The following is a 12,656-nucleotide window of genomic DNA, read 5'->3' on the forward strand; positions in this document are numbered from 1 at the left end:
AAATTTGGAGACATCTGTTTCACAGCACAGAAATACTCATTAAAAGACTTCACACCTTAACAGCGGCGCTCACTTCGACAGTTGGTGAACAAATGAACTGCCATATACATTTAAGGCCGAGATCACTGCTGGCATGACTGTTTTACATGTCTCATTTTAGATTCATGGTTTCTTTGGGTGGAGGGTTGGGGGCAGGTTAACCAATCGTGGGTTTTTGGAGGTATTAGATTAGTTGATAAGAAGAGTGTGATGGTATTTTTGGATTTTCACAGGGTGAGTTAGTGTAAATGTGGTGTGAGTGTGTACTTAAAGTGACAGCTGAAAGGTGTGAAGGCTCTGTTTGATCGGAAACTTAAAAGATATGTTGGCTTTTTATAGTCTCCTATGAATCAATATTGAATGCGAGTAGTTTTCAAGGGAATTTTAAAAGGGGTCATATAATGAGAAATCTACTTTGCCTTGATCTTTGTAAGAATTAACCAAGCGATGAAAACACGCTGTAACTATTGACCTCTTTTTTTTTTAAATCGAACTTGCATTTAAACATGACTACCCACATTTTTTCATCAGCAATACTTATTGTTATTGTTCAGAAAGAGGACCCTTAATTTGCACATCCTTCCAAAAGATTTAAGAAAAGCTGAAGTCGATTTTTAACAACGTCCCTGTTTTTTTAAAGTGTGACTTTAAAAGCTTTTATGACACATTTCATCAAGCAAATATTGTGCAAAGAGGCTTTTACTGAAATACTATAATAACAAATGAATTAATGCATTTACATTTTTGCCTTTTTTTTTGGTGCAAAATAAAGTAATTTTATTAAATTTTTAGGTCGTCTTATTATGTATGACATCCTATTTATTGGACTCATTCAAAATAGTACAATAGACGCCCCCAATCGATTTACATATACACATATAAGTGATACCGTATTATACTGACCCCTTCCATTGTTTACAAATATCAGTTAATAGCTGATTTGTATGTTGAGCAGACCAATTACCGCAGTGCTGTTTTGGTAATTACAGATTGTACCTTTTAACACATTCAAATGAGCTTAATGAGCGAATTGGTTTTGATGGGTAAATCAAAACCGTTCCTCAACATTATGGTCCTGCACTGCTTTAGAGAGAGAAAGAGAAAGACAGACCCCTGGTAAGTACAAAAATAAAAATAAAAAAAAAGCAAACCCATTACTATATTTCATCCGTAGAGCTCTTAATTTGCATATCTTGGCTATTTTAAATCAGCCCTGCATGAAGCCGGCTGGTCGTTTGTGAATGTTTGTCTTTTCTATTTATGTTACCCCAGAATCCTTCTTGAAAGCTTGCAATGTAATTAATCCATCATAGTGTAATTTTTATGACAAAGCAAATAAAATTTTATTTTTATTGGTTTTATGTAAGAAAAATGTGTACGTATTTTTCATTTACTGTTGTTGTTTTAGATCCCTTCAAAAATGATGCACAACAGATACTTCATTGATTTTTTTAATTTTTATTTTGCCATAATATATTTGGAAATTTTTTACCTAAAATGCAGCTCAGTGACAAAATGCAACCCTGGCCCATGTAAAATTTCTCTAAAGTGACCTGAAACTCTCGGAAACTGGCCTGGGCCTATGAGATTCACTATACGTTACTTGCTTAGAAGCTATGCTCATATATCTATGATTTGTCATTTGAAGCATCCAGGTAGAACTTTCTGGTTAAAGTTTTGAACTGATGACAGCTTGACCCAGGAATGCTCCTCTTGAGATTTAACGTTTTCGGTTTTAGTGAGGTGACACTTTTTTGACACAAACTGTACCTTGTGCATGATGGAGCAAAAATAGGATATTTTTTGATTGTGGCTCATAGCTGAAGTGTGTGTAGCCTGCAGTGTGAACTGAGGTGTGTTTTTTGTTTGGGGTGAAGAGAAGAAAGGCTGTGGCTGGAAAGATTTTCACTAAACCTGGACTCAAGGCAGAGCAAATATTTGTTGTCTGGTGGTAAACAGGCATCAGTCAGGGCCTCAGACAACACCATTTCCTGTCTAGACTGTGCTTTCTATGGACCAGTATCTGTTGGTATTTGATATCTTCAATATCTGAGCATTACAAAAAACAGCCTAGTTCTCACCCACTAATAAGGCTTTAAATTTTTTAAAGATTTTCAGTTGGAATTATATTTATTTTAAAACGAATTACATTGATTATTGCAGATTTATTGATGAAATGTAATGATTTATTGATTAAAGTACTGTTTTGACCTTGATATAGACTTAGTATTTGAGTTATAATGTATATATTAATTAATAATTAATTAATTTTTTTATTTATCATGCTTTAAGATTGTCATGACCTGTTATATCGGACAAATGAATTAAAGTACATTCATTTAGTTGCACCTGCACCTTATAAAAATCCTATGTAGTGTATATAGCTTCGCTATAAAACATACTGTATGCATCACTTCATAACAGCTTTAATTAAATGAATTAACTTTATTGCATTATATTAAGAGATCTTAATAGATCTTAAGAGATCATTAGACATGCAGTGCTGCTGAAAACTTCTTGCCTGAAGGATCCGGAAGTTTTGTGACCTCACTGTAATTTCATCTATAGATGATAAATGGAATTGAGAAAATTAATTTCCTTCAAAACGGAGGGCCGTATTAACACTTTGTAACCGCCACCGTCACCGTGGTTATGTTGTTAAGTTACTGGCACATGAAATGGCTTAATAATCTGTACAGTAATTTTAATAAAATTTATTTCTGAAGACATTGTAAAGAGGTGATGACATCATAAAATGCATTACAGCTGCCGCTCATCATTGTGATTTAAAATTATGTCGAGTGATTGCTCCATGATGCATTGCTTGAGGGACAAAGAACTGATAAAGGAGTTTAATTGGCTTTGAAAGGGCAGGCGAAGTAAGAGTGGCCGATGAAGAGAAACCTTACGTGACCTTTCTCTGCCATTGTATGCAACCAGACCCGTATTTACAGCCTGACAACGATTTATTCCAATTTAGCTGATAGAGTCTTCATGTTTGGTTCTGGTTATCAGAAGATTTCTCCTCTGAAGTCAAATGCCAGTGCTGTGTCATGCATCAGATCAGAGAAAGGAAGTGGCTGATGGGCGACATTTATTGGCTGTTGCTGGACGTCTGTTCTTGGTGGCATCTGGTTCTGATTGATCTCTTTGGTGCTTTGTGGTGTGGTTTTGACTGGTCAGTGTTCAGCTGTTGCAACACCCTGTTGATATACACAACATGGCAGTATTTGGAGAGATACAAGCCTTTCATTTTTGGCATTACAAACAACCGTGCCTTTTCGCGTAGTGTATTTAAATGAATTTGTTCACTTGGATTCATTATTTACGGTTTGGGAACGTTATGAATTGCTACCGCTGACGGCGCTTACATGAGAATGTAATTTTAGTATTTATTTTATTGAGCTGCCACATTTCTGTGGCACTGACAGAAATATCTCGCTCTCATTAATATATTTTATCGCTAATATAATGTTTGGGGATGAGAATCTGCATTATCAGATTGCACACAAGATCGTATCCATTAGATATTAGTTGTGTGTAATATCGGATTTCAAATTCAGAAGTTAACCATTATGTAGTGTTTACTTCATTTGTGCATTGATCCATGAGGAGCCCGTTAAGCACGGACGTGCAGTTGTTTTTCTTCTTTGTATGTGTGTGTGCATGCATATGAAATAAGTGCAAAGAGAGTGATGAATATATTAAACTCTATAACAACATAAGCGTGGGAAGCTCATCAATCAGCCATACAGAATGACTTTAATTTGAAGCTTTGCATGGCTAGAATATGCTCTCATGAATAAAGGATTTAACTTTGTCATGAGCTGGAACGTGTGTTAACAGAACGTGCAAACGTCCCACGCAGTTTGTCCGTTTAGGATGTAAAGGCACCCTCCTCCGAGCCAGCTGTTTAAAACATTCGCAGTCACACACGGGCAGCTGACATGACCTGTAATTTTACTGACTTCAAGGAAAAAGGCTATTAATTTTTTCTCTTAATTTAGAGAAAATGTTTGTTTCCTATCTCTTTTTATTGCAATTAAATGTACAGTTGTGATTTTATGGGCTTATGCTCGATGAGGAAAACACCTCAGTTATATTCAGAGAATCTAACAAAAATATGCTATTTAGTGTGGTCGATGATATTTATATAGCCAACAAGTAAGATGACATTCTGATAGCTTGTCTTGTAAATCAGTGAGATCTTACTGAGATCTTAGAGCAGACTACTTACACAAAATGCATGTAAAAAAATCAATTGCCTTTCTGTATCTCCTAAGATGATATGATCAAAGCTCTGTAGTTTTAGGTGCAATGCAATACAGTAGCTGTTTAACACTGGATGGAAACGGCAATATGCACACTAAATGTAAGAGCAATTGTTGCGGGTAATTTTTTGTTATCCAATAAGAAAACACGCACATAAAATATACTTTTACCATATGAATTCCTTGATACAAATCATCTCAACAAATCGCTGAGTACCAGTCTCATTGCACACCATCTCAAATGTTGTTTTAATCATTCTAAAATGCATGAGCCAAATTCTGTCATCAAAATGATTTGGTATAGTTACCATCCAGAACTGTCTCACACGATTGGATTCCCAAACATCATCCGCCTCCAAACGCAAAATAACATGACACAGTTTATTGTGTTTTGTCTGCGCTCAGAGGCGCAAGTAATTTATTATGTAGGAAAAAAGTCACAGGCTTACCCAGTTGCAATAACTTTTTTATTATTATTATTATTATTAATAGTGATAGGAAACAATTAATCGCAATAATCGCATCCAAAATAAAAGTTTTTGTGTACATACTATGTGTGTGTACTGTGTATATTTATTATGTGTATATATAAATACACACACATGCATGTATATGGCTAAGAAAAATATTTTGTTTATATATTAAATATATTTATATATAATATAAATTATATTAATATAAATATATCCATGTAAATACATGAAAATATTTTTAAAATATATACTGTATACTATATACATAATAAATATAAACAGTACACACACACACCTTATATAAACAACAACTTTTATTTTGGATTGCTTTTATGTATGATTAATAATTGCCCAGCACTAATTATTAATAATTTACAATTTCCCAGGAAGTAACATTTTTTTTTCTCTCTTGAACACATGGGATGGAAACGGTGCTTAATTGTTTTATGCTATATTATAATTTTCCGCACAAGTTTAATTTCACACCTTTGGATGGAAACGTAGCTAATGTCTGATGTATCATATTTGATATATTAAACATGATTTTTCTAAAAAATGATGGATGGATAATTAAGTAAACCTAAATTGTTTCAGTCCAGTATGTGTTCATCTTGAAATATTACTAATAATATAAAAGTTATTCTTACGTTTACTTTATAAAATGTAGTATAGACACATGTATCACAACCTGAGGGTGGATATTTTTAGTTATGCTTTTACTTGCTTTACTTTACTTACTCCGATAACAGAAGGCATGAAGAAGATAAAGTAGTTAGGTTTATTAAATATAAACTTTAAAGAAATTGCATATGAAATATGATGCATATTTATAGGCTAATATATATATATATATATATATATATATATATATATATATATATATATATATATATATATATATATATATATATATAATATATCATATATATATATATATATATATATATATATATATATATATATATATATATATATATATATATTATATATTCAGTTTATTGTATTTTCTTTCGAAAATTTGATGTATTGCAACCTTTTACTCACACATTTCTGAATGTGCAACTAGTGCTGAGTTTTCTGCTTTAAGTCATTGCAGAGCCTTTAAAATAGAGTTGAGCATTGGCACATTACAGTAAAAATATTATGATTCTGACACATGGTGCAATAGCGCTTCGGGCGACCCAAGTTTGAGTTCCAGCTCATGGTCATTTCTCGATCCCATTCCTCTCTCTCCTGTCCAGTTGTTCCCTGTCTTTCTCTGAACTGTCCTCTCATAATAAAGGCAGCAAGGCCAAAAATATAGCCTAAAAAATTGCACCATGGGAATAGTGCGCCTTGGTTAGCAGTCAGTGTCGATATAAAATAAATTATGAGGAAAAAGATGGACTCTTGCAGTGAGAATATCAATTCAGTATAGTGAGAATAACATATTGCAATACTTTGAAATACCAAAGAAAAATTAATTCATCTCTATTACGTCCAACATAGCCTGAAACCTTTGAAACTGGTCAGGAAAACAGATGTGGACGGTCACGAACCGTTTGAAAGCTCATTTATGACTGTCGTATCTCACCTCAGCCTTACATAGATCCCAACTGGACAGATTGGGCCAGGTCTGCCTGCTGGTTTACCGAGCTCTTATGTTGTAGAAAAGGTCACCATGAGGAGCTAATGGCCATCATCACTGTGCCAAATTAAGGCTCATTAGACGGACCACATCCCGTGGGCACTCGGTCTTACATCAGCACAAAGAAAGCCATTTTGACCTGCAATAATTGCCTTGATTGCACTATCCTCTGCTTGCAACAAAACGGCTTGAATTCCCGATTCATTTGAGCATGTTTTTAATAAATGAATGTCCCTGTAAGATAAATGACTTGTCTGTCGTAGCACAAAATGTAATGTAACAGAGGGGGGGTGAAACTGGAAAGTGATGTATGTCCTTCATTGGACACAGAACATTTAGTTTTTATTAAGAGTTTAACACATACACGATATATTAGTGGAGGTTCAACAGCCGTAGCTTTGCTTCTCACTGTATTTCACCCTGATGAATTAGCAACTCAGCACACCACGTAAAATGACAAAAGGAAATGAGCAGAGCAGCATTATTATGATGTGTTGCACCAGGCCTGGCGAGGCTGGGTAATGTCTTGGCGTGGAGGCTTGATGTTTATTACTTTGGCTAATGTTACCTGCGTGACCCGGGTTGTGGTTTTCTGCAGGGGGAGATGAGGAAGGTGCTGGAAAGGTCAGCGTTAGCCTTGCTGTTTCATTAGCAGAGATGTGCTTTTTGCGTTCTGTGCCACAGGCCCGTTGTGATATAAAATGTCTTTAACAGCCAGTCTTCTATTACTTTGTGAATTAATATCACAGTCCAGAAAAATTAGCTTAATTATGTGATCGTGACCTCCATTCTATGAGGAGGTGTATAGTTGTTGGAGGATGTGATTTTTGTGCATATGTTTGGATATACAGATGTTAGTGTCGACATGTCAAGCAACCTGATTTCATTTATTTATATTGTGTGTATGTGTGTGTGTAAATTTTATATATATATATATATATATATATATATATATATACACACACACACACACACACACACACACACACACACACACACACTTCTGAACAACTAAGGAAAAAAATAAAAAAAAAACAATCATAATCAAAAACACAATTACAATTTAAACTGACTGTTTTCTATGTGAAAATATATTTTAAATATAACAAATTAAAAATTTTATCTACTTTAAAATATAACTTATTCCTGTGATGCAAAGCTGATTTTTTATTTTATTTTTATTTTATCTCCTCATACATTTTTTCAGGATTCTTTGATAAATAAAGTTACAAAGAACAGCATTTTTAAAAAAATGAAATCTTTTGTAGAAAGCTGAAATACAACCCCAACAACAACAAAGCAAGGATAAAAAATTTCATTAGAAATGTTGCATAACTAACTGAAATAAAAGGCTGAAGTGCTAAAATTCTTAAAACTAAAACCGAAATAAAAAAAAAAAGATTTTTTTGTAAATGTCATGACAATAGCACATTACTAAAATATTAAAAATACATAAGTAATAATAAAATGAAGTCAGCAAAAATGGTTGAATGTCTGACATTCATCACATGGGAAGTTTCTGGGCCCTATCATACACCCTGCGCAATGCAAGTTTATTTGCTAGTTTCAGCCCAATGCAGTTCTCATTTTCCCGTCCTGTGCCGCATTGTTTAAATAGCAAATGCATTTGCATCCACTTGCGTGCTGGTCTGAAAACGAGGTGTGTTCAGGCACATTGCTGGCACATTGCTATTTTGAGGAACTGAAAATAGACTGCACCATAGACCAACTCAAACCTGGTCTAAAGTCTGGCGCAATGTTTTTTCTTTGTTATTTAAAGAGCGGGTTAGTATATGTGGGTCCACAACGTGGGTACATGCTGCTTATTAAACACACACGGACATACAGCAGCAGACAAACATGCCAAATATTACAAATTAAAGGATTACAATGCAAAAGAATATTATTGTGTAGGCTACATAAATAAAAAAATGCCTACATGTCATAATGGATAGTCATCACATGTATCAGAATTAGGCTACCTATTTGCTCACGCACGAGCAGCTCCATTTCCTTTCTGGACACACATTACTCATTAAGAGAAATAGGGACAACCCGTTTAGACAATGCGCCCGGGTGCGCCGACCGTTTTCCCATCGTTAAACTAGCCAAAGTGGATTCGGACACGCACCTGAGTGCACCTGTGCCGTGTGCTTTGGACCATGCACTTAGATTGTTAAAATAGGGCCCTCTATCTGTAATTTTCTGTGCATAATATGCTGAGAATCGCAAAACTTCCTGTGATATGTAAATTTATAATATTGTGTGTTTTAAGCTTAAAGTGGGCAGTGTTATTGTGGCCGCGGTGTGTCACAGGACAAGCATTACTTGTCTCCATGGAAACAGTAAGGGGAAACATTCTAAAATAACGGTCGCCTTAAAAAAAAAACTCACTCTGGGGGGACTGCTACACACTGAAGTAAGGAACTGTTACAATTTTAAGTTAGGTAGGGCACTTTCAGCTCTGAGTCCCATAATGGGAGGTGCTGGCTAACAGGTTAAACTCACCACTGAAAGGGTTAAAATTTGAGTTCAGGCCTTAAGGCTATCTGACATGTAGAGTGTGTGTTTGTGTATGATGCAGAATGGTGTGGGAATAAACAGCCAGCCGAGGCTGCTTGATTGCTCTGGATTGTGGGCGGAAAAGGATAAATTAGCAATTCATTCTTAATTACAAAGACCAGAAAAACATTGCAGCTAACAAATGAAGCAACTAAATTACTGATAGGGTGCGCTCCGTTTCCGCGCCACGGTAAAGAATCTTTCTCCCGCAAGTCGTAGGGCCAAGCTCTGATTAATGATGATTTCTCATTGAATCTCTCCAAACATTTATGAATCCAACCGCCTCTGCGCTCCTTCCATAAATCTACGCGGGGGAGAAACCTTTCCACCCACAAAGTCACGCAGATCTTTGATCCGTAAACAGCGCCGCACACCCCACCTGATCTCGCTGCGCTCCCGGGGGTCGTCGGAATAAAGAGCTCGTTCGCCTCACGTTTAATGCGGCCTATTTGCGACTGCGGTTGTCAGTCAGTGAATGGCTGGCAGTCACGTCACCATGTTCAGCCCGGGCATAATAAAGAGTTGAGTTAGGGCCTGCCGAGCGTGTTTTGAAGTGCCATGGTCATTCAGCAAGAGGGATTTATGGCCTGCGGCCCATCAGCTCTGATCTTAAAAGGCTGTGATTAACAGCAGAGAGAGTAGAGATGGGATTCGGCACTGCTGTAGGCAAACCTGACAAGGCCATACCACTCAGAAGCATTTTACTCAGCTTGTTAACAAGGGGACTCACTCTCTCTTACACACACACACACACATTGTTTTTCTGTGGGGGTGGAAGATAGTAGCATATGTCTCTTTCAGGATGGAATAAGACCTTATTCAGGGGCTCTTGAACCTAACTTTATTATGTCTTGAACCTAACTTCATTAATTGACTGATATTTCATTCTAATTATTTAAATCTATATATCTAAATATATAATTAAATCTAAGAGACAATGCCTTTTAAATGTCTCAAAAAAAAGTCTCTTTATCTTGTGAGAATTCAGGGGCTCTTAAATCTGTTCTAAGCCCATAACAACTGAATTTGGTCTTGAAATTGACAGAAATTAGCTAATCATTTATAAATCTAAATACATATTTAAATCCAAGATACTCCAAGGTCTTTTTTAAAATCTAAATCAAAAGACAGGTTGATCATTTGATTTGATTGCAAACTATTCCATCATGTCCTTCATTTAAAAAAAAATAAAATAAATAAAAGTTATGTTGAGTTAAGTTATGACACCAGGTTAACATATTATTAAATTTACAGTAATAATTTTTTACAAGCTACAAATGTTATTGATATTATTTCCTTCAGCATGCTGGAGTCAAAGCGAAGCAAACAGAAACACTGTACTGGATTAGAGTCTCATTTATGAAAAACTGTATACTTTGTGATTAAAAAAATGTATAATATAATATCTGTAAACTATTATAAGTTTTTAGTTGGAATGGTAAATAATAGGTTTATTTTCAAATTCCTGTAATTACTTTTACTCTAGCATCTCAATGTTTTCATGTTGACTTAAATTTGAAGTGTATTAAAATCATTTGTTATATTTTTAAACACTTGAAAACTTTACATTCAAGAGTATTCTGGCAGGTGTAAGGATGAAGTTCACAAATAAGAAATGAAAAGATGAAATAATGAAAGAATGATATAGCTCCCACAAATCACTGTGCAAGTAGACTGAATGAGGCTTGCATTTATGTGTGTTTATCCCAGTAAATTTGGTATCAACACTTTTAATTGTTGAAATGTTTTAAGTATTTATTTCTCGTAATTTAATGTGCAGTTATTAAACATTTTAGATCAGTTTCTGATTGTGACATAAGTTGCTTACAATATTTATTTAAACCTAGCCAAGTCATAACAGCCCCATCAGTAAAATCCCACATCACTCAGACAAAAGCAAGCACTTTTAACGCCACACAATTAGTATGATCTCCTAGATCTGCTGTAGCGGAGATGTTGTGTAAGCTGTGGTGGGCAGAATATCTGTATTCTACCAAATACGGATGCACAAAATTAGTATTGCACTCAGGTGCGTGTCAAAAGCAATCTGTCCGCTCACAGGGTTCGGAGTGTGAAATTAAATCAGATACACTCATTATCTCTTTGCACTACTAAAAGGTTTCAGGCATCTGAACAATCACAACCTGTCCCTAAAGTTTTATCTCACTTGCTTGTACAGGTGGAGAGCACGCAGCCACTGTAACACATCCACTTCCTGCGGCCTTCTCCGACCTGCTGCCACACTTCCTGGTGGAGCCTGATGATGTTTATATCGTTAAGAACAAGCCAGTGACCCTCACCTGCCGCTCGACCCCTGCCACTCAGATCTACTTCAAGTGCAACGGCGAATGGGTTCACCAGGATCAGCACTTGATTGACCGTGACGTGGACCCTGCCACAGGTAGACCCTCTCAACACTCTCTCCAAGCCGGCTGACCCGCAGCATTTATAAAATGACACTAGAAAACAGGAGTGCCTATAAAGGATGCTTTCTAGATGTGATTCTCTTTCTTCTTCTGTAGTATAGCACAAAATACAAGGACTTTCTTCAAAGCAATTTTCAAAATGTCTTCTGCCCATATCATGAACAGGGCTTGCTTTGTGCTCAGGGATTGGACTGCTGCATTAGTGTACTGTCTATCACAAAGGGCTGGTTTAGTTTTGATATTTCTTGGTTTTTGGAGAAAAGGCAGCAATATTAATAATCAAACTGCAAAAAAAAGTCAGTTTTGTAATCTATCAATAATATAATTAAATAATAAATGCCTTACAGTGATTTTACTGTAGTTACCAGATGTTGCTATGCACACTGAAAGCTTTTATAAAACTGCAGTAACAGCAGTATTATATAAGACTAATGTTCTGTTCTATTTATTAATAGTAATCATTTAGCTTAACCGTAGGCTGTTCATGGTTTCCAAGCAACATTATGGTCAAAGTTCATTCTGTAAACTTGGCAAACTAATATATAGGTATTAGACTAGACATTATACAGTACATAATGATGATGTCATACTCTATACAGAGGCAATATAGAGTCAGATGTTTTTGTATGAATAGCCTAATGAACAATTTTGGCTTTACATAATGTAAGGTCACTTAATGAAGAGTTTGTGACCCATGATAAATGATAACGGACTGAAAGCCAGATGTTCTTTATTGACATATCAGGCAGCTTATCATGTGCAATGACTGAAAACATTACCTTTAATTTGAGAAACTGTGGAAGTAGAGTGGCTCCACAAAATAAATGAAAATATATGAATAGGGGAATCTAAACAGATAATAATTTGTAGATAAATATATATATATATATATATATAAAAAACAAAAAAACTAAATAATAATTGTAATTAAGTTGTTTTGCATTATTGTAGGCTATTACACAACAAAAATGATCCCATAGCACATATTTTTCATTTTATGTTTCATTTTAACTCCTTTAATTGATTTTTTTTCTGTTTATTTTATGCGCTCAGTATATTTTGGCTGTAAATTTAATTGTAATAGTGCCATTAATTTGAACGTTTGACATTGTTACCGCTGTAATTAGATTTCAAACAGCTGTTACTAGCTTTCTAACTTGGTTGCCGCCAGTTTTGTTTTGCATCTCTTTATATCACTCCAATTATTATCACATCTCATTTACTCTATAATTTAGGTTGTAATAGAAAATGTATCAGA

General features: G+C 35.2%; 1 protein-coding gene across 5 annotated transcripts in view; it reads left to right on the forward strand.

Annotated features, from left to right (window-relative positions):
• LOC109101954 (netrin receptor UNC5A) overlaps positions 1–12,656 on the forward strand; it is a 171,713-nt gene that overhangs the window by 75,344 nt on the left and 83,713 nt on the right. For all 5 annotated transcript variants that reach the window (XM_042738111.1, XM_042738113.1, XM_042738112.1 and 2 more), the window contains exon 2: positions 11,152–11,373. In XM_042738111.1, the coding sequence (XP_042594045.1) occupies positions 11,152–11,373 (222 nt within the window). The remainder of the gene's footprint in view (positions 1–11,151; positions 11,374–12,656) is intronic.

The sequence above is a fragment of the Cyprinus carpio genome, chromosome B14, assembly GCF_018340385.1.
Source record: "Cyprinus carpio isolate SPL01 chromosome B14, ASM1834038v1, whole genome shotgun sequence".
Lineage (NCBI taxonomy): Eukaryota > Metazoa > Chordata > Actinopteri > Cypriniformes > Cyprinidae > Cyprinus > Cyprinus carpio.